This window comes from Garra rufa, chromosome 1, assembly GCF_049309525.1.
Source record: "Garra rufa chromosome 1, GarRuf1.0, whole genome shotgun sequence".
NCBI classification, from domain to species: Eukaryota; Metazoa; Chordata; class Actinopteri; order Cypriniformes; family Cyprinidae; genus Garra; species Garra rufa.
In genome coordinates this window covers 24366899-24391553 of record NC_133361.1, presented here as the reverse complement: position 1 = coordinate 24391553, position 24655 = coordinate 24366899, and the positions used below count along the sequence as shown (strand labels likewise).

The following is a 24655-nucleotide window of genomic DNA, read 5'->3' as shown; positions in this document are numbered from 1 at the left end:
GTTCCATTACCGCGCCAGCGTGCCGGTGGAGTAGCGGATCAACACAAGTCCATTAGCAGATCGCATCCAAAAAGCCAAGGCCCAGAAATCCTGGCATCCCGGAGACAAACACAGCAGTGATTCAGCCCTTACCGAGAAACACGACGCAACCCGGCTTTACTCAAGCCGAGAGCAAACACGCTACACACAGTAGACAAGCGAGTCTAAATGAGTACTGTGAGGTCACTTCAACCACAGCTACAGAGCTTCACAACAAACCTCCAAACCACGGCCTGGCCGCACGTAATCTGTCAAGCAGCTGAGAGCAAACTCCAACACCTGGCTGGAGGAGAGAATACAAGGAAGATGGATGGAGAACGTGAGAAAAGCAGGCCAGAAAAATAGAAGATAAACAGCCCAAATGACTGTGTGATGTTGCACAATGTGGGCCGTTTTTCAGTCACAAGAGCGAGGGAACAGAACATTAGATTCAATCCGTGCCTCGCTCGGAAAGAAAGGATCTGGATCTAATTTACACTTCTGAGAACCACAGCCCAGAATGAGCTCACCCTGAAAGAATAACAATAAAATAAGAGGGAACAAGAGACGGAACAACAGCAGAGAAGCAGCGGACAGAAGTGCACGAAAGCAGCTGGGGTGTGTTTCTTCCGTTTTTTCCGTGTAGCTCATTTGAGTTGGTAATTGATAGTAAACAAGAAAATTCAACTTTTGCAAAGAAAAGAGCTATGCAACTTTTCTGTGGTTTCTGAAGTTTTTTCTGCATTCTTATGAGGTTGCTAGTGTGTTGTATGTGGGCACTAGGATGTTGTGTGTTCAACTCACTCTTGTGTTTCTCTAGCATGGTTGATTTCTGCTGTCAAGAGTCACAAGAGGCCAATTCTGGTCATGAGATATGACTCCCTGTTTGGTCCCTCCCTGTTTTCACCCATAGTCCAACTATTTAGAAAAACAATAGCACATCTCTCTTCATTAAGACATCATTTGAGAGATCATTCATTTAAGTAAAGCACTAAAGTTGATTTATTAGTCTTAGAGGGTTGTATGCTAAATAAACAGGTTAAAGAGTTCATTTCATCATTTTCTTTTTGTTATATGAAGGTCACTTAAAGCTGTCTTGAAAACTGTTTATCATGACTTTATTATTTTATTTAATACCTTTTATACAATTATTATTTTATTGTTTTACCTGTCCCAGAACCACACTTTTGTCTTAAAATATAAAAATGTGACCCTGGACCACAAAACCAGACTTAAGTAGCATGGGTATATCTGTAGCAATAGCCAAAAATACATTGTATGTGTCAAAATTATCAATTTTTATTTTATGCCAAAAATCATTGCGATATTAAGTAAAGCTCATGTTCCATGAAGATATTTTGTAAATGTCCTACTGTAAATATATCAAAACTTAATTTTTGATTAGTATTATCTATTGCTAAGAACTTCATTTGGACAACTTTAAGGCGATTTCCTCAATATTTAGATTTTTTTGCACCCTTTTTCAAATATTGTCCTATCCTAACAAACTATACATCAGTAGAGAGCTTATTTATGGATTGGATTCAGCTTTAATGTATAAAAAAAAATAATATATATATATATATATATATATATATATATATATATATATATATATATATATATATACCCTTATGGCTGGTTTTGTGATCCAGGGTTGCAAATATATATTTTAAACTAAAGAAAAAAATTACATATATCTCACAAAATATATTATTTTTTAAATAAAAACTTCTTAAAAGTTTTTCAACAAAATTCCAAATTTCCATCATAATAAATATAACTTTTAAACTAAATTATGAATTTAAACAAAATAGCCAAAAAATGCTATTTTATTTTAAAAATATTTAAGATAATGTCAAGTATGTTAAACATACATAATTTGAGATGTGGTAAAATAAACTTAGTTAATAATAATGTAAGAAATAGACAAACAAATCCACTGCTCTTGTGATGTATGTACACTACCAATTAAATGTTTGGGTCTGTAAGATTTTTAATTTTTTTGGTAAAGAAATTAATACTTTCATTCACAAAGGATGCACTGAACTGATCAAAAGTGACAGTATTTATTTTATTTTATTGAACTAATAAGAAATTATTTTCACAAAAGCACAAAATCAGCATATTAGAATGATTTATGTGACACTGAAGACTGGAGTAATGATGCTGAATATTCAGTTTTGTATCAAAAGAATAAATTATGTTTTAAAACATTCAAAGAGACACTAGTTGTTTAAATACTCATATTTCACAATATTACTGTAATAATAAATGCAGCCTTGGTGAGCATAATGTTTTTCAAAAACATAAAAAATCTGACCCTCAACGGTATTGTGCATAATTTCTCTTTATCTCTTATTTATTTATTGTTATTTTGATTTAAGGTAAAAACTAACTTAAACATCTTTAATCCAGTCGCCCTTTCACTTTGATGGATCCGCATTCTGTTGTTGTTACCAAATTGTTCAGAAGTGACAGTATTTATTATTATTTTTATTTTATTAATTATTTTCTGACCACAAAATCAGCATATTAGAATGCATAATTATGCTGGAAATTCAGTTTTGCATCGCAGGAATAAATTACATTTTAAAATATATTAAAATAGAAAACAGTTATTTTAAATTGTAATAATATTTCACAATTTTATTTAGTTGTACTGTATTTTTAATTAAATAAACGCAGCCTTGGTGAGCATAAGAGACTTTCAAAATCATAAAAATCTTACCAAACCCAAACTTTTGAATGGTAAACAGTACACAACACTATTGAACTTTGTTACTACATAAATAATATAAACTATCGAGGCTGAAAGTGTCCATAGTTGAAAAAACACCCAAATGTAAGCAAGTAATGCTTGCCTTAGCAAACACTAACAATTAGCTAAACAGTCTAAAAAGCTCTCAGTGTTTGAGGGGATGGAGAAAAGAACGAGAAGAATAGTGAGTGTGAGAGATGAGAGAAAAAGAGCAAGAGTTTGCCAGACGGAGGCGATTAGCGGAGGTTCTGGAATGTGAGGTCAGTGAACGAAGCTCAGCTGAGACCTACTTTGTAAACAGGGCCCCTCCTCTTCATAAAAAAGCACACACAAAAACACATACACATCTACACAAACACCTCATTACGACAATACACACTTATTCCCGCAAAAACGCCACACAAACACCTCATCACCGCCAAGCCGTCCATACATACATTTTATAAAACGCCTCAACAAACGATACAAGAAATACCCCGCCGACAAACTTCGCCATCAAAATCACCACAACGCTAGAGGTCGGCTTACAAAACACGGCTGCAGAAACCACTGGTTCCACACGGACGCAATAGCATGCAGATACACAAACACCTCTTAAAACCACAGCAACCGCAGTGTCAATATACAACCACACGGACGTCAACTCCACACAAAACTCAGGCTAAACCGACCGTGCCGCACACGTTCACATACACGCAAGCGACCCCAGACGGCCTTGGACTAAACAAACACAGAGCAGGGGAAACCCAAGCAGGTAGACAGTCTCTTCTCTGCATGAAATGACAAATCTACAAGAACAAATATGGCTGACTTATGCGCCAAGGCACTAAAAAAAAAAAAAAAAAGACTGGAAGTTTTCTGGGAACAAGAACCAAAACATGTTCTCTTTATCGCAGGAAGTGAGTGAGAGGTGGGATGTAATTACCCGCCTAATCTTGTTTAATCTCCGTCTTTGTCTACCTTTTGTTTTCGGTGTCTTTCAATCAGATAAAAAGAGCCTTTGTGGAAAAATACGGTCAGGTGTGCATGAGTTCGAGTCAGACAAACACACATCAGACAGAGCCGTGCAGATGATATACCCTCTGGCACTGCGGCTGTGTTTTGGATCACAGGACCATCATCCACTAAACATCTAATTGAAGCTATTGTCTGGAAGAGCGTCTGTTTGGGTAGACGGGCTGAGCTGATCTCTGTGAAGAGAGAGATAGCTCAAGGGGTGACATTACGCTTTCTGTTGTTGGTTGGTGTTCTGTTGTGTCTACCCCGATCAGCTCACACTAAAGACAAATCACACCAAGAACAAAGACCCAGGCCTGGAGAGAAAAACAGGCATGACACACGCACAGATACGAGCACAAACAAATACCAACGCTACAGCCGTCTTCAAAAGAACGCTTATCAACTGCCTGAGGAACCTTTATAAGTTCCTAAGATCTCATAGAATCTTTATAAGTTCCAATTATTCCATAGACCCTTTTTAAATTACAGTGACGCCACAGAACCATCTTTATAATATCATTGGCTTGGCTCGCTTTACTTTGGCTCGGTTTGCTTTTACACTGCAGTTTAGTACCGCTTCAAAGTGGGTGGGATTATAGACTGATTGTTATCGCCGCGCCACCACCTTGACTGCTGACCGTGATACAGCCATTTCTTTCTTTCAAGTTGCTTGTGACGGTTGTTTAAAGCAAGTTGTATAAAACTTGTTGCTGACTATTTAAATCTACTGGGGTTGGTGTCTCGTTTTGCAAATCAAATGACGCTGGTAGTAAAGATTCTTCTTGACCAAACAGTGATTTGCAGTGTTTACACATCACATGTTAGTACTGGCTCAACCAAGATGGTACTAAAAAAGTATGAGATACTAGGTACTGTACACAGAGAAACCCCCCCAAAAGTGAGTTGTAGCAAGCCGTACTATGTAGTGGAAAAGCGCCATATGATGCCCTAGAACCATTTTAGCTTCCTATGATGTCACACAATTTTTTTAAGTTTCAATGATGCCATAGAACTGGGATGTGAAACTCACTTCCCGGAGCACCACAGCCCTGAGGAGTTCAACCCTAGATTTCACCCTAATTAAACGCACCTGATCCAGCTAATCAAGTCCTTCAGGCTTATTTGAAATTTATTTGGAATGTGTGTTGGAGTAGGGTTGGAACTAAACTCTCCAGGGCTGTGGCACTGCAGGAACCAAGAACGGTTTTGCATCCCTCCCACGGTATCTTTTTATTTTTCTATGATGCGACCGAAACTTTTTAGGTTCCTTAGATGTTACATAACCTTTTTACATTCCAATGATGTCCTTGAACCGTTTTAAGTTGTCATGATGCCACTGAACCCTTTTAGGTTCAAATGATGTCACAGAACCTTTTTAAGTTCTTATGATGTCACAGAAACTTTTTAGGTTCTTATGATGTCACAGAACCTTTTTAGGTTCTTATGATGTCACAGAACCTTTTTAAAGGGATAGTTCACCCAAAAATGAAAATTGGATGTTTATCTGTTTACCCCCAGGGCATCCAAGATGTAGGTGACTTTGTTTCTTCAGCAGAACACAAACGAAGATTTTTAAGGAAAACCGGTGCAGTCTGCCAGCCAAATCATGGCAGTGGATGGGCACCAGACCTTTAAAAGTAAAAAAAAAACATGCACAGACAAATCCAAATTACAACCTGCAGCTCGTGACGATACATTGATGTCCTAAGACATGAAACGATTGTTTTTTGCGAGAAACTGAACAGTATTTATATCATTTTTACCTTTGATACACAGCCATGTCCATCTGTCCTGAGCACGATCTTGTCATCCGGCTCGTTACACGTGTACGCGCTCTGGCGTAGTATACGCAAACGCCGTAAGGGGAAATCGGTGAAAAGTCCCAGATGAGTTTGTGCAAGGAAACGTAATCTTTTAGCTTTAAATCGGTTTGAACAATCAGGATAAGCGCAAGTAATTACCATTTTGCGTATACTACGCCAGAGCGCGTACATGTGTAACGAACCGGATGAAAAGCTCGTGCCCATGAAAGTTGGACGTGTATCAAAGGTAAAAATTTATATAAATACTGTTCAGTTTTTCACAAAAACCAATTGTTTCGTGTCTTAGGACATCAGTGTATCGTCACAAGCTGCAGGTTGTAATTTGGATTTGTCTGTGCATGTTTTTGTTTACTTTTAAAGGTTTGGTGCCCATTCACTTCCATTATTTGGCTGACAGACTGCACCGGTTTTCGTTAAAAATCTTTGTTTGTGTTCTGCTGAAGAAACAAAATCACCTACATCTTGGATGCCCTGGGGGTAAGCAGATAAACATCAATTTTTTTTTTTTTGGGTGAACTATCCCTTTAAGTCCCTATGATGCCACAGAACCTTTTTAAGTTCTTATGATGTCACATAACCTTTTTATGTTCAGATGATATCACAGAATGTTTTAAATTTTCCATTATGACAGAATCTATTAATAGGATGAATAAAATTTTTATTTTTGTTTTCTTTTTAGCACAAAAAGTGTTAGCTTCATAAAATTTTGGTTAAACCATTGATGTCACATTTTATTAATGTCCTTACTACCTTTCTGGACCTTAAACGTTATCAGAAAGCTATCAGATTTCATCCAAAAATATCTTATATTGTGTTCCAAAGATGAACGAAGGTCTTATGTGTTTGAATTACTAACAGAATTTTCATTTTTGGATGAACTATCCCTTTAAGTCCTCTCATACTACGTCATAGGAGATCCTTTGTAAAGCCTTGTTTGAACAGGACTATTAGGTAAATTTGAGTTACACAGACATACTTTGTCATTTTAATCCCATCGAAATCAAATATGTCTGCTTTTTTTCTTATACACTCGTAAAAAAAAAAATATCCCATCAGGATAGGAATGCAGTATTTTGTCACAATAGTTCATGTTTACTTGACCTTCATCAAATTCCATAAGAAAAGCAAAATTTCTTCTTGCACTGCCAGGACAGCATCACTTCACCTCTGTTATCCAAAATGTATTTTGCTTGAGACTGTAACACCATGAACACAGAACCATATGGCCAGCTCAAGAACTCAACACATTAAAGCTGCTACCAAGAAGGAGCTGCTACCAGTTTAACATTTCTGCATTTCTATGAAACACTGCCAACTTTTCTTATATACCCTTTAAGCATTCCTAAAAATGCTTTCTTCATACCTAAAAATAATGAATCTGACAGGCAATGAGGTGATGGGGAGCAGAACCACGGGGAAAGATGAGTTGGAGCTTGCTTGAGTTTCCCTCTCTGACCCCCAGCGCTAGCAAGGCTGCGTCTCTGGTGTTACTGTAGCCGAGTCCAGACATGCGTCCTCAGGCTGGGGGAATATTCTTTACCCTGTCTTACAACACGCTGTGCACAGGAGACAGTCAACAGCTGAGGGGGTCAGCGGTGCCTCTAGACTCTTTAAGAGTGTGTGTGTGTTTTTGGGAATGAGGCTGTGTTGAGGCAGGTCAGTATGGAAGCTTATTTGCACAATGGAATATATCTCATAATTCAGACTTTTTTCTCAGAATTGTGAGTTTACCTCTCACAATTATAAGTTACATCACAAGTATAAGATGTAAACTCACAATTGCAAGTTATAAATTCAAAATTTGAACTTTTTTTAGAATTGCAAGTTTATATTTTGCAACTGTAAGTTATTAATTGAGAGATGTAAACTCACAATTTTGATTTTATATCTAATATATAAATTCACAATTTGACTTTTTTCTAAGATTTATGACTTTACTTGTAAGTATATAACAGAACCTAAAAAAGTTTCAGTGTGAGTTATTAATTGTGAATTTAAATCCAGAATTTTAAGAAAATAAGTCAGAATTGCAAATTTATATCTTGCAATTGCGAGTTTTAAAACTTTTTACTTTTTTCCCAGATTTGTAACATTATATTCCATAATAGAGTTATTAATTGCGAATTGATATTCAGAATTCTGAAAAAAAAAAAATAATTTAGACTTGTGATAATTTAATAATAAAATAAACACTTTGGATCGTTTTCTCAGAATTTTGAGTTTTGTGTTGGTCGCAAGTTTATATCAGAACCTAATAAAGTTTCTGTGCTAGTTATTAATTGTAAGTTTAAATGCAGAATTCTTTACTTTTTTTCTCAGAATTGCAAGTTCACATTGATATGTAATTGAATTGTAAATTGAATTGAATGTAAATTCACAATTGTGAGTTTATATCTAAGAATTTTTTTATGAGTTAATTTTGTCTTAAGTTTATATCAGAACCTATTATATTACTATGTATATTATTAATTGTGAATTGAAACCCAGAATTCTGGGAAAATAAGTCAATAACAGTTGCGAGTTATAAACTTTCTTTTTTTTACATTTTATCTCAGAATTGTGAGTTACTGATTGTGAATTAAAACTCAGAATTTTAAGAAAAAAAGTCAGAATTGCAAGACGTTAACTCAAAATTGTGAGTTTATATGTAAAATATAAATTCTCAATTTGGACTTTTTTCTAAGAATTGTGACTTATTATATTACTAAGAATTGTGAACCTATTATATTACTATGTATAGTATTAATTGTGAATTGAAACCCAGAATTCTGGAAAAATAAGTCAGAATTGCGAGATGTAAATTTTACAGTTGCGAGTTATAAACATTCTTTTTTTTTACATTTTATTTCAGAATTGTGAGTTATTGATTGTGAATTAAAACTCAGAATTCTAGTAAAAAAGTCAGAATTGCAAGACGTAAACTCAAAATTGTGAGTTTATATGTAAAATATAAATTCGCAATTTGGACTTTTTTCACGAATTGAGAGTTTATTTGTAGCAAGTTTATATCAGAACCTATCAGAATTCTCAGAAAATAAGTCAGAATTGCAAGACATAAACTCACAAATAATTTAAATGTCACAACTGTTATTCATTTATTTATTTTTTTGTCAGAATTTTGAGTTTTATCTTGCAAGCTTCTAACAGAAACCAAAATAGGTTTTTGTGCAAGTTGTTAATTTTGATGAACTGAGTTTATTTGTTGCAAGTTTATATCAGAACCTAAAAAGGTTCTGTGCGAGTTATTAATTGCAAGACGAAATCCCGAATTCTAAGAAAATAAGTCAGAATTGCGATGTAAATTTTACAGTTGCGAGTTATAAATTTTCTCTTTTTTTTTTACATTTTATTTCAGAATTGTGATTTATTGATTGTGAATTAAAACTTAAAATTCTACGAAAATAAGTCAGAATTGCAAGACATAAACTCACAATTGAGTTTAATAAAATATAAATTCCCAATTTGAACTTTTTTCACAAATGTATTTGTCGCAAGTTTATATCAAAACCTAAAAAAGGATCTGAGTTATTAATTGCAAGTTGAAACCCAGAATTCTGAAAATTAATTGGGAGATGTAAACTCAGAATTGCAAGTTATAAACTCACAATTTGGACTTTGTTTCTTAGAATTGCAAGTTTGTATCTTGCAATTGTAAGTTATTAATTGTGAAATGTAAACCAGAATTCTGAGGGAAAAAAAATTGCAAGATGTAAACTCACAATAGCGATTTGTCTAAACTCACAATCTGGACTTGCGGGTTTTATTTGTCTCAAGTTTACATCAGAACCTAAAAAAAAGGTTTTGTGCGAGTTACTAAAACCCAGACATCTGAGAAAATAAGTCCGAAAATAACTTCCATAAGTAAAAATAAGCTTTCATAAGTCAGTGAGTGAGATGGCTCATCAAAAGCTGATGCTATATACAGTCATTATGACACATCTTAAAGGGGAACCCATATGTCTGATTCAAAGAGGTGGAGAAAAGCGGGGGGAGTCATTAGTTCATACATACTCTGATACGGCTGAGATCCCAGCAAAAGATACAGACAGGAACAGACAGGGCTGCATATTTTCGGAGCATAATTTTCAGTAATAGAGCTGTGGTAATTGTGCTGCTAACTGCCACTCATTTGCTCCTCTCTTGCAAAAAAAACGGTGTAATCCTCTAATTTGTTATGTCTCTCAGCAGGATTCACTCTGGTTTCCTTTCACTCATGAGGGAGACGAGCTGCTATCAGATCTCAGCCGGCACTGTCCTTTAACCTCTGACCTTTCACCAGATCCATAACAACAGTATTAATCCACCAGCAAACACACACAAACTCTGTGTTTCTGACAGCCCTGGGCGCTTTCCTCATTTAGAGCTGTAACCCTGTGTACAGCAGAGAGTTGGCAGGCTCCAGCAGGCTGCACTGGATCCGCGTTGAGTAGCTTAGAGCGAGTCTGATGCTAGACTAATGCACTTTAGCCAGAGGGGAGAACACAGACAGAGATAATGGCAGGGTGGTCTCTATGGTCATTTATTGAACAAATGAGGGAAGATAGCACAACTACACTCCCTCTGACAAGACAATTATTTGCTAATAAAACAGGTATGAAAGCTATAGAGAGAGAGAGAGAGAGAGACTCTGGACCACAAAACCAGTCATAAGTAGCACGGGTGTATTTGTAAAAATAGTCAATAATACATTGTATGGGTCAAAATTATAGATTTTTTTTCTTCTATGCCAAAAATCATTTGAATATTAAGTAAAGATCATGTTCCATGAACATATTTTGTCAATTTCCAACTGTAAATATTTTAAAACTTAATTTTCGATTATTAATATGCATTGCAAAGAACTTCATTTGGACAACTTTAAAGGTGATTTTCTCAATATTTTGATTTTTGTTGCACCCTCGGATTTCAGATTTTTAAATAGTTGTATCTCAGCCAAATATTGTCCTATCCTAACAAACCATAAATTAATGGAACGCTTTTTTATTCAGCTTCCATAATATCTACATGTAAATTGTGAATATCTAAAAGTAAATCTAAATATATTTTTAGAAATCTGACTACATAAATGTAAATCAGAATATAAAGATAAAAACCATTATTTTCTGTTTGGTGCTTTATTCATGGTGTGTTTAGATTTTATTGAATTATATTTAGCTTTTACTTTAATATTTACTATTAAAGTAATGAAATACAATCTCAATATAATTCAATAAAATCTAAAGAAATATCAATGATATATTGTTTAAACTTTTAATAATAATTTATTGTACATGAACATAAAACATTATATAACTTCAAATAATTGAATAATGCTACAGATAAATATATATTTAATTTAATTTATATTTTAATTTATTTTTAAAGAATTTATATAGACATTCACATACATTCAAATGTATATATTTAAACATTTTATTATAGAAATGTAAACAAATCTTACATTTAGACTTTACACGTTACATCACAGTTATATATTGAGGATTTATATTACATTGTTATTACAATATAGATATTAGATTATTTATTAGACTTTTAAAAAATAGTTGAAATTTCAGTTTCACATTTATACTTTGATTTTTACATTTATATATATATATATATATATATATATATACACACACACACACACACACACATGTATATTCAGCATTTACTTTTTTTTACAGATTTATAAAATTCTATTTTATTATCTATATATTATGACATGTAAAATATGTTCTTATATTTTATTTTTACTTATTTTATTTTTACTTATATCTATAAAAAATATGTATTCGATTTTAATTTTTTGTAATTTCCAAATATTTTTAATTTATATTTAGATTTATATTTCTAAATGAAGATTTATAGATTGTGGATTTATGACATAAGTAAACTATTTTCTTGTATATTAAAATTTTATATTACATATTTTATATTTTATTTTGACTTCAATCTCTAAAAATATGTATTAGATTATAATTATTAGTTATATAAAAATATACATTTATATTCAGATTTAAATTGATAAATTCAGATATATATTAATGATGCATTTTTTATACAGATTTACACAATTATATTATTAATTATATTTTATTATAAAATGTGAAAAAAATATTCATCTTATTTTTTAGATTTGATGTACTTATTTTTTATTTTTTTAAGCTTACAAATAGGAAATAAATAAGCTTTCCATCCACAACTATTTGAAAATCTGGAATCTGAGGGTGCAAAAAAAAAAAAAAAAATCAAAATATTGAGAAAATTAAGAAAAACTTTTGATATTCTTGGTAAGAAAATATCTTCAAGTAACATCATCTTTACTTAATATCCTAATGATTTTTGCCATAAAAGAAAAATGGGTCATTTTGACCCATACAATGTATTTTTGACTATTGCTACAAATATACCCCACTGGTTTTGTGGTACAAGGTCACATATATTCTATATATGTAATGTATATTCAGGATTTAAAAAATACAATTAAATAATTTCTAGTATATTTATTTATTCAAATGTATAACTAAATACATGTACATTTCTAACTACAGTTATAGCAAGAACCTACAGCTATTATCTCATACCATATATGGTACTACTTATACTGTGACACTGACATTATGATTAAGCTATTAATGCAAAGAGAACAGAGATCCATTTGCTGTGTGCATTTATCAACATGAATGAGCATGTGGAAACGCCAGACACCATGTGCTTATGAGCAGGCTTGAATGTGCTGCCGCCCACATAACTGACATGCTGCAGCGTGCTGCAATCTCACTGTCTCACTTGACAGCTTTCTCTGCCAACTCAATGGAAACACAAGACGTTTTATACAAACAGACACTTTATACACACACACACACACACACACCTACAGGCCTCACACTGCCGCACACTCCACCGGCTCTTTTGTAAGAGCGCCTTCGATTAGATGCTGCATTTTGTGGCAGAGAAGAAAGGTGAAGGAGAGAGAAGTGATAAACAGGAAGAGGGCCTTCATTCAGATACAGCATCACTCCATCTGATAGGACGCCTGTCCTCCCTGAATAAATGCTTTACTCACTCAATGAGATGTTAACACACACACACACACTCACTCTTACTGCCATGTCTGTCTTTTCCTTTGAAGTCTCAATCATTTCCTTTAGATCAGAGCTGTGGGCGTCTTACCTGTACAAATCTGGTGAGGCGCTCAGGGTTCAAATGAACACTGAATCACTCAAGCAGTGCTGAAACCTAAATCATTCACAAAAACACTACCACTGACAGCACCATTGTTCACTGATGTTATCAATGGCACATTTTGAAATATATACCAAAAATATATCTACATATGCTATCAAGGTAGTATTTATAAACTGTATGGCACATTTCTATGGCACTACAACTTTTTCTAAGGGATTTACACTTTACACAATTTTATTTGAAGACAGAATGCCTTAGATTTGAAAATTAAATTTTGATATACATTTACATTTGTGATCCTGAACTACAAAATCAGTCATAAGGGTCATTTTCATTTTTTAATTGAGATTGAATAATCATAATCATTTTTAATCATAAATAAATACGTTTTCCATTGATGTGGTTTGTTAGGATAGGATAATATATTGGCCGGGATACTGCTATTTGAAAATCTGGAATCTGAGGGTGCCAAAAAATCTAAATATTGAGAAAATCGCCTTTAAAATTGATTTTTTTAATAAATAGAAAGAAAACAAGTAGATAGAATAGAAAGAGAGAACACTAGTGTTAGAGGGTCAAGTTGTTTTTTGTTTTTACATTTAGTTTGCATTTATAATTTCAGATTTATGCATTTAAGAGTTCCTTTTGTATAAATATTTATTAAAATCATATTGTATAAAATAAATACAAATATATTTACATGTACTTATACTGTATATTGAGGATTTATATATTTACATTTATAAAATGTATAAATATTACATGTTTTAAATTAGATAATTTAAAGATAATTGACTTTTTTATAAATTTATAAACAATATATATTTAGATCAATGTACTGTATATTCAGGATTTATATTTAAATGTATTTTAAAAATCTAAATTATTAATAAACTATTTTAGATTTACACTTACATTCAGATCTATATAGGATTTACTTTTTTATATACATGTACAAAATTAAATTACATTTTATTATATGTATTATATGTAAAATTTATCTTACACTAGATAAAATATATTAGATTTTACTTTTTTTACTTATATTTAGACTTAAGAGCTGCATATACTGTATATGGTATAACATTTTATCACAATTTATTATATGTAAAAATTTATCTTAAATATATATTATATTCTAGATTTTATGTGTATATATATAATATTTGATTTTTTATATTAAAGCTATTTTATTTAAGTAATTAAATAAAAGGTATTTAAATGTACATTTCCAATTATATATATTAAATAGAACTTGTTTATTGTTTATACTTGTTTATACTTTTTTCCTGTCTGTCTCTGTCTCTACAGCACATGACCATTAAACTTCATGACCTTTTAAACTTTTTTTTTTCTTTCAAACGTGGCAAAATGTTTATCTTGCCAAACTTTCCTTTCTAGTTTAAAAGTGAGATCTAGGACAGTACTGTCCTGCAGTCATTTACGACTATATAAGTTGGTCCAACATTTATTTATTTATTTTTTCCACTGCTATATGAAGATTGTGAAATATGGGAGAGGGTGATAGGGAATCAGTAGTGCTTGTTTCAGCAGGCCTTCTCACAACACACACTCAGGTATGCCTGTGACCTTTCTTTCACACTTTCACCTTTGACCCGCTCAAGCCACAGGTACTCAAGCATATCTCCGGGGCAAGCATTTTTCCAGAACCTCCTTATGTATCGCAGTCTGGCCGAGTGGAATGTACTGACAAAAGAGTTGCAGAGAAGCGGAGCCAAGTGAGTGATCGATCGTCTCAGCGTGTTTGAGCGTCTCTGTAAACAATCTGCAGTGTTGTTTTCCGCCACTGATGCAGTCAGCGCTCGCTTTCACATGCACAGCGAGAGTTTCTCAGACAGGTCCGCCATCAAAGCTGCTCTTATTCCAGCTTTGTTGGACTTATTAAAAGTGGATCAGAATGCCGTGCCATGAATACCCTATTCACTGCTGAAAAAAACAACACGCTGAAATCAGCTACAATCCTTCAGCCTGCGATAGTCTCAAGCTTCAAATGCAGTAAGCCAGGAGCAAAACGATGCAAATGCCATGTTTAGCAATCATTCAAATGTGCTGATAAAAAAATACAGATAAATAAATATTACTCATTGAATGCAGGATGTTTACTATTGCCAAACAACTTGCTTCATTAATATACAGCAGTATTCAACTGTTGTGCAGTCACAGGTGTGTTTATACTGGAGAGCCTTTGAACATTCATCCTATCAGATGTAGAGTCAATTTGTTTTATATTATAAAAATGTAAATGGTCAACCTGAAAGTTTGTTACTCATGGTTGCCAAGAAATAGCGTTTGGTGATATACCAGTAGACACGATTAACCAGTAGAAATTTGTCAATTGATAGAAATCTAACTATTGCTCTATTGAGGTTACACACTCAAGTGACATTGCTGTACTGCGTGGTCACGAAAACGTATCATTTGCACATTGTTTTTTAAGCACTGTGGTTGAAAAACAAGTGGTTTTAAGTCATTCAAACGTAGCAGCGAAAGAGAACACATTTCGCTATATTCGCACTATAGTCTGAGAGACTGTTTCTGATCATCGTCGGAAAGACAAAGTTATTTTGGTCACTTTATAGGCCTTGAACGATTAAATAATTTAGGTCTTAAGTGAAAGCAAAGAGCTGAGGTAGAAAACACATGTGTAACGGTATATTGGATTCGGGGTGCTCTTAGAGTGACAGCAGTCTGATATTCCAGCTGTCTGTCATTCTGTCATTTACTTGTCTTGTCTTCAGTGAGCTTGAGTTTTTTTTTTTTTAAGGATAGTATTATTTTTTTTTTTAGAGATGCACCGATTGCAACTTTCTTGGCCGATTCCGATTTCCGATTTTTCAGTAAGTGTGACCTGCCGATTCCGATTTTTTTTTAAAGAACTGTAATGAAAGCATATATAGAAATATTTTCTTTAATTCATTTTTTTATTTTATAATAAAATAAATTATTATTACAGGATCTTCTTACAACAAAATAACTTCAACAACAAAATAAAGTGCTTTGTGCCTTGAAAAAGGTATAAAATGAGTTCCTGTAACATAGTAGAGTTATACTAAAAAAAAACTTTTCCACAATGTAATTATTTATTTTATAATAAAAGAAATGAATAAACATTACAGGATCTTCTCCCAATAAAATAACTTTAACAAAATAAAGTGCTCTGCTACTTGAAAACATTAGAAATAAAATATAACTAACAAAAATCTACTTTTCTTCAATTAATTTTATTATGGAAGAATTTTTTAAACATTAATTACGACCTCACAACACTAACTTTAATAACAAAAAGTACACTGTGTCTTCAAACAGGTAGAAAAAACAATGCTAGTACTAAATGCTATTACTTGAGCATTAATGGCAATTTTTTTCTTGATAAAGAGAAGCATTTCTGCCTTGTCACCAGTTAATCCAGCAGTTCTCAATTTGCCAATGGCAACAAAAGGATCTGCTCACCGATCCGGGCCGATCAGGCGAAAAATCGTCCGATTCCTATCACTAGCTGGTCAATCGGTGCATCTCTAGTTTTTTTGTGATATTGACACTGGTGACAAGAATTATGAAATTTCTATGGCATCAAAAATTTTGATTTCATAAAGACCTTATTTAAAGCAAAAATAACTGCAGCCATTCAGAAGTTTAGTTTGTGATTGGTACGATTTTTTACTTTTTTAAAACAGTTTTTATCTGCTCATCAAGGCTGTGTTTATTTGATTAAAACTACAGAAAAACACACAATATTGTGTAATATTATTGCAATTTAAAATAGTCGTTTTCTATTTTAATAAACTTTAAAATACAATTCATTTCTGTGAATGCAAAGCTAAATTTTCAGCATCATTACTTCAGTCTTCAGTGTCAAATGAACCTTCAGATATCATTCTAAAATGGTGATTTATTATCTATGGAAGCCTGTTTCCACCATTAAATAAACAATAAAAAAGATAAATGCGTCTTTTTATCTCACAAAACTTTTTTCTCAGAATTGTAAGATATAAACTTGTAATTGTTATAAAGTCAGAATAGTGAGATATAATTGCAGTTGCGAGTTATAAAATTAGAATTGCGATATATAAAGTCACAATTCTGACTTTTTTTCTCAGAATTGCATGATATAAACTCACAACTGCAAGAAAGTCAGAATTGCGATTCAGTCTTTTTAAAGTTCAATTCTGAAGGGGAAAAAAAAGACTGATAAGTTCTTAGAATTGCAGGTTTATATCTTACAATTCTGACTTAATAACTCACAACTGCATGTTATAAAGTCAGAATTGTGAGAAAAAAAAAATCACAACTGTTATATATAAGATTTTAGTCATATTGCCAACCCCTGCCAAAAAAACATATTGCCTCAACTTGTTGTATCATACAAAATTCATACAGAACCTGTCAAAGGTTGTAGTCACAGATTTTACAACCATATCTACCCATTTTATAACTCTTATTTTAATTCAAATAGAGAATCCAATTATTCAATCCAACATATCCTTGAGAAAAAGAAGCTCACTTAATTGTACTGAATCTTAAATTGCAGTTTATGCCAAATCTTAAAAGCATACTTTAAAAAAACTATAATTGCAGATAAGATAAAAATAATGAAATAAAGCTTAAGTGTGCTTAAAGAGAATCCACTTTCATGACTGATTCTTAAACTTTTAGAAAGTGCACTTTAGCAGAATTTCAAATTAAAAGTCTTACATTATTAAACAAAAATGCACAAAATTGCACCTTCATCATTACAATTCATGAACAATATTTTTAAATAAATGGCATACAAGTTACATAGTATACATATATATATATATATATATATATATATAGTTATGTATAAATGTATTTTTTTAATTAAAATGAATCTATAAACATTTTAATTAAATGCAAGGGTCTGAAAACATATATAATGCTATTAGGTGTACTTTTTTCACAAGGGTACTAAAATGCAACATGTCAATACTGCATCATGTGGCTCTGAATGTTTGACAGTTGTCATACAAACGTTAAGAGGAAGTCACACAACCTCCATGTCCATTAAAAGAGGGAAATGTGCATATGATAATGGTATCCAGAGTGACCAATTGCAAACGATCCACATGTCACGTCTCATCCCACAGCACAGTTCCTCTCTGCTTACTCTAGACCTTCTCCGGTCTGTCATCAAAAGGTGATAAAAACTCCTCTTTCCTAATCATGTATTAATCCGGTTAGAGTGCATGACTGTAACGTCATAAGTCAGAAAGTGACAGTCATCTTAAATCAAAGGAGGCCCTTTCCTCCATAAACCTCAAGCAGGAACCAGACACGTTTCTAAAAACAGATTCTGTGGGACAAGGACTTTTACCTTGAGGCCTAGCAGCAAGTGAGTGATCCGCACAGTCAAGCCGGTGAAAAAACTTACTGTAACCTGTCTGTCTGCCTGGACAGGTTCTATTTGGCACACCAAAAGCAACGACAAAAAAACATAATTGAAGTGTTTATCCCCTCATCCCTGTTGTGAATGTTGTTTTGACACATTAAATCATCTGAAACCGATGGGGCGTGCACTAATTTTACTAGCAGTAATGCACAAAGCAGTAATTACGTCAACAAACTAACAGGACAACAATTTGCTAGGATTTGTGCGGATGAAAAAGTCTTTGGGAAGTGGCAGGGATATTTTAAACTTCATAATAACTTCCATTAATAAGTCATGAACAACTTACATAATGTTAAATTAATTAGTAGTTTGTGCGCTGCACAAAAAAAAAAAAAAAAAAAAAAAACAATGTAGTATTTTTGTGTTGTTTGTTTAGTATAAATATCTAAAGATTCTTGTAAAAAGATGCATTTACTTGAGACGAAAAATTAAATAAAATATTGGTTTGTTTTCTGGAAAAATTATGAAAATTTTATTTTTGCTTAAAACAAGAAAAATATCTGCCAATAGTGTAAAAATAAACTTTAACTCAAAGGCAAACCAATAATTATTATTTATTAAAATGAGCCATTTTGCTTCTCAAGTAAATCTTGATTTAAGGATGTTTAGACTTTTGTAGATATTTGAAAAAAATTCTATTTATATTTTAGATTTATTTTAATAATATTTATTAATTTTTTTTTGCAGTGTGTAGTCTACGTTCAAATATTAGTATGAATATATCTGAATGCAGGGGGGGGGAAAGGTCATCTAAGGAATGTGTTTTTTATGGTAAGATCTAAATTAACCAGGTTAATTTAAAAATATTAAAAGACCAAAATATTACTTTATTTGATATAGTCAACTTGACAACATTAGGTTGAAACTAAAACAAATAAACAGGGGCCAGATGAGGCACTATTTTCTAAGGTTCGGTTTCACTATTTTCTACAGTGAAACTAATACCGTTTTAATGAAAGCCACAATAAAGTATAGCCAAAACAAAGTAAACAACACACGCAGTTGAGGGCATCTGAAAAGGCAGTTTCACTTTTCTCTGGAGAACTGCTTGTTTCCATGGATACGGCTGAATTTCCCAGGACAAACTTTCCTGCCAACTCTAAACTCAAGACACACACACCACGTGCGGGGAGGTTATGAACTTATTATTTTCCTTTCCTAAGCTCTGATTTGGCTTTTGAGGGGATTATTTGGATGGAGCAACTTTGTATTTCTCCACTTCTGAAATGCTGTTCCCATGTCAAGGTTTGACACAGCAGTAAAACAATATCTTTTGTGGAGAACTGTCAAAAAGTTTTTTTTGTTATGAGAAAAACAGATGAAGAGGATGTTCCACAACCTGCAAATAAATCTGTTGTGGCGTTTTAAACTTGTTTTCTTTGCATACGAGGGGAGGGGGTGGAAAAAAATATTCAGCTTGGCAACTTTTTCAATAACCTTCATCACTACATTATATAATGCTAAATAAACGATCTTGTACGTTCTAATAGAAATGTCATGAAACTTGGGTTTCACTTGCAAAGCATTATATAATGTTCGTGAAAGCAATTACAAAATGTAACCCAGTTCAAGTCTTGCTGACATTTTATGGTTCGCAAATAACATAGCATTATGTCATTATCATAATAAGTTATTTCAAAGTATCACCCAACTTTCCTTCTCTTACCCACGAGCAAACAGAGGATGTCCAGCCCGACCAGCATCTTTCTGCTGGAGCACTGAACCGTATCCACAGGTTCCGCGGGACTCGGGATGTGTTTTGTGCCGTTTTCCCTCGTTGCGTCTCCGGATCCGCTGTGATCCGCCAGCCGTTGCTGGAGCTCCGCATGACTGTTTACCGAATTCAGCTTCTGCATGTTGTTCGTTAAATTCAATGCTTCTGCCGGAGTTTTCGTCCTTCACAGCGTCAATAAAGCCAATTTGACAGGTTAGCAATGAAGTTCACTTGAAGTTGGGAAATCTTCTGAATGGTTTACGTTAAAATCCAGTCAGTGTCACAGGACATACGAGCGCACGTGTAGATGATGAATACAGAAATGTACACACAAGCCTTAACTAATAAAGCGAACTGACTTGTACAGGGATCCTGGTCCGCTCACTCTTACATGAAAACTCCTTTCCCCAGCACTTGTGAAAAGTTTCAGCTGCAGTTTGGCCATCATCTTCTGGACATGCTGGAGAAAAACACATTCCTGAAAACATATGTCAGTCAAAAGTTTGTCATCCTCTATGACTTGTACTCTCCATGTCAAACTTCTTTCTTTCTACAACCGAGAGAAAACTTGAAGCGGATCGTGTTTTGATTTGTTGGTATTAGTGTTATTCCTCCGCCCTCTTTAGGGCTGTCTCAAAACCTAGTGAGCTGCCTACCCAGACAGCATTTTGACGGTTAAACTTGCAAGCTGCCTACTTAGGGAAACACTTTCCAGAGCGCAAATTGGTGAGGTTCATAATTGCAACCAAAATTGTCTTATGACTCAATATAGAACAATCAGACATGTTTTTCAAATAGTTTTTAAATAAGCACTGTTTTGTCATGTTTATGACAGATAACCGTTTATGTTGTCAGTGTTATTATCCAGCCTTCAGGTGAACGCTATTTTGTTTGTTGTTGTTTTTTATGACAAACTTGACCTCCTTCGAAATGAACGAAATTTCCCGGGCAAATGTGATGACGCGTTTCAACGGTCATCAGCATGGTAAATCCAAGCGGCAACCTCCCGCTCTCTCTATTGAAACCAACACGGAAGTGACTTAAACTGCAATTCATCGACTGGCCGCTAGAGACTGGCTGCAAAAGGGAGTCAGTCCCATTGACTCCCCATGTTAAAATGCCCAACTTTACAGCAGAAAAAAAGTATGTTTACAGCCTGGTTCAAAAAATGGTTTCGGTCTATATAGCTAGTTTTGCCCTTCATGTCAACTGTGAGGGGGGTGAATTTTTTTATAACTCATCCGTTTAAGTTATATTAAGCCTTAAAGTTCAGCATAATTAAGGGCGTGGCCACTTGAGTGACAGGGGGATTGCCGCTGCTGTCACCACTGTTGCGCTAGGCGGGCGTGGTTTCAGCAACCAGCTCCACCCACATCCCGCCTTTTGCCCATGTTTGATTATCCGGGAGTGACCCACAGTGACGCGATTCCAAGATGGCGACGGCCGAATCCCACCCACTATGAGCATCAAAATAGAGCTTCAGAATCCTACGGGTGACGTCACGGACACTACGTCCATATTTTTTACAGTCTATGGGTAAATCCTGCTAAGTTTTTTATATCTAAAAAAAATGTACTTTTATAAAACCGTACTTCCTGTAGCTTTGCGTAAAATTATATCTAGTTTACGCTGCAGTGAGGGTGTTGTTGCTACAAGCTAGAAACCTATTACCTACCTATTAGATTGTGTTTTAATTAACGTCTACACCTACCCCTAACAATAATGCAAATACACTAATTATTGTTGTTCAGCGAAAAAATTGCGCAACATTGATGTGCGCATGCCCAGTAGCCACAGCTGCATCCCACCAAGCCATAACCGTGGGAGTGTGGGAAATTTGACAATGTTTTCTTTTCTGACCGCCCTTACCAATCTCTTTCTATTTTTTCTCCTTTCTTTTTGAAAGTTGTGAAAACACTCTCATTGAGTTTTTCTTTTGCTGTCTGAGTGAAGGCAAAAAAAATATATCTGATGTGATCTCCAATTCACCTCTATAGAAGTTTATCCAACTATGACGACTTCTGAGAAACCCAGATATGTGAAAAGGGTCCATTGTCAGTAGAGGTATGTATGAAGCACAGCTCACACAAGTCACCTTCAATACAAGCACCTTTCTGTTGGCCAACGCGGTGAATCCACATGAAAAAATTGAACCTGTTGCGAAAACTGAGTGGGCCTTACGCAAAATTTCCAATGACAAAATTTTACCCACTGGAAATTCAAAAACGGCTATAAAATGGGCCGCACCTTTAATTAGCCTATTATTTAACTATTGTAACTAAATATTTCATCCCCCATATGGGTGTATTCTTTTATTAATGTGGCTTGGATGTCGTTGAGCAGTTGAATCACATAGAACTATTTTCAAGTGCATACATCCTGTATAAACCTCCTTCTGCTGGGAAATGCTGTCTAGCTAGACAGCCCACTAGGAATTGAGGCTTTCTCCTTCTTCCTCTCTTCCTGCCTCTTTTCTCATGAAACTGGCAAATGTTGCCTCTCCCTGTCTTTCAACTCCGACTAATTCAGAAGCACTGATCAGCTGATCTTTTTCATTAAATGGAGGCCATGAAGAAAACCTTCACACTCCTTTCAGAGTTCTTACACTATCGATTACAATAATATATAGGCAAATATTTTCATGTAAAAAAAAAAAAAAAAGTCACATCGCACATAACGTAACCTACTAGATATGTTTTAGGCCTGTCTGTACACTCTTAAAAATAAAGGTGCTTTAAAAGGTTCTTCAAGCGAGACCATAGAAGAACCATTTTTTGCTCCACAAAGAACTATTTAGTCAAAGGTTCTTTAAAGAACCATCTTTTTATAATATTCTTCTATGGCACCGTGAAGCACCTTTATTTTTAAGAGTGTAGTTTTTCAATTATTTGCAGGACTGATGTACTTTGGAGAATTGGGAAATATTGCCATCTGGTGAGAGTTTTAACAATGACATTTTCCATCCCATCCAAAGAAGTCTGTGCAACTCTCAAGCCCTATTCACACCAACAGTGAATAAATGCTGAAGATCGGCGAATGTCTATGATGTCCACAGCCATCTTGAGATATTTTCTCAATGAGTTAGTTACTAACTGAGGGAATGCTTGTTAGTAATGTTTTAGTATTTTCTAACTGGGGGAATGTACTAACTTTGTTTTTACAGTTATACAATGAGATGGTTTTTAAGGGTTTTAAATATTAGTATTACTTAATCTTAATTGTTGGGTTGAATTGAACAGCAGAACATCTAATTATAATAGACGTCCTGCCAATTATAATAAAGAACAGAAATAAAACGAAGAGCTAAAATAAACATTATTAACAATAGACCTAGCCTACCTAAGACATTATAACATTTGAAATGAGTTAGTCAGGCTACTTAAAAATGTTACATAGTGTTTACTCCTACAACAGTTACAACAAAAGTATTTATTGTCTTTATGAACTAACTGTAGAAAATTCTGTTTTCTCACACAAAACAAACAACATTGTGGTGTGGATCAACTGACGTTTTTTTATGGAGTTCATCTAGACAGTCACTTTCATTTCAGTAATGTCCGTTTCATTGAATCTTCAGCACATACAGTACTGTACGTACATCAAGTAATGTGTAGAAACTTTACAAGACCTATAGGTGGAGACAAACAACCATTTGTTTCAGAATGAGAATGAGATACAAGCATGCACACAATGAAATTGGGGTTCGGTTAAATATGAACGTGTACATACGTTATTTGTTTAGTTTGTATTTAATATGTCTTTATTCATTTCTTTTATTTCTTATTATATGTGACTTTTTGTTATTATTTCTGTGTACTAGAAACTTAAGACTTGCAAACACCAACTATTTTTTATATCCAACATTATAACGAGATACCATTCGCTGAATTAGAAAATGCAACACAATGAGGTTGTCTTATTAGGGTTGATATGTCTGTTAAATAATCTGAATTTATTACTGAAGGACAGGAATTCTACTACGTCTACACATTTTGGTTGATTTCCCTGCTGAAAAAAAACAGCTAAAACCAGCCTAGGCTGGTTGGCTGGTATTAGCTGGTTTAAGCTGGAAGTAGCTGGTTTTAGCTGGTCTCCCAGCCTGGCCAGGCTGGTCAGGCTTGTTTTAGCTGGTGGTTTTCAAGCCTGACCAGCTAAGACCAGCCTGACCAGCCTGGCCAGGCTGGAAAAATGGCCAAAACCCCTCTAAAACCAGCCTGGCGACTAGCTATGACCAGCTAAAACCAGGCTGGTTGACCAGCTAAAACCAGCCAACCAGCCTAGGCTGGTTTTAGCTGGTTTTTTCACCTTAATGTTTTATAAACGGTATTCAGTTAATTGAAGTTTTTCACACTTTTCTATTATTGTTGTTTCAAATCTTTTAGAAAATACATATTAAACATATCTAACACGTGTAAAACATAAACCAACATGATCCAAGACTATTATTGGCCAGTATCCACGTTATATGCTTCAACGCTGTCTTCAAGGCGAGACTTCCGGTTCATTAGCCGCTATAGAGAAATAACGAGACGAATTACAACATCCAGTAAAATGTAAAACTGTTTTCACTACAAACCTGTGTGTACATAATTAATATAATACATTAAAACAATATGGCAACACACACCAATTTGCAATAACAAGCAGCAAAACCAGCTGTTTTGTACAGCTAAAAATAGTTATACATGGATGAGACCTGAAGCCACGGGAAAATATGGTGGACAGGCTGCATCTAAAATATG

The 24655-nt window shown here is 34.0% G+C and overlaps 1 protein-coding gene across 1 annotated transcript in view; it reads right to left on the bottom strand.

The window, feature by feature from the left end:
• Positions 1-20481, bottom strand: part of ppap2d (phosphatidic acid phosphatase type 2D) — a 38621-nt gene extending 18140 nt beyond the window's left edge. The window contains exon 1 of the mRNA XM_073837887.1: positions 19866-20481. Within this exon, the coding sequence (XP_073693988.1) occupies positions 19866-20055 (190 nt within the window). The 5' untranslated portion in view covers positions 20056-20481. The remainder of the gene's footprint in view (positions 1-19865) is intronic.
• Positions 20482-24655: the final 4174 nt, after the last annotated feature.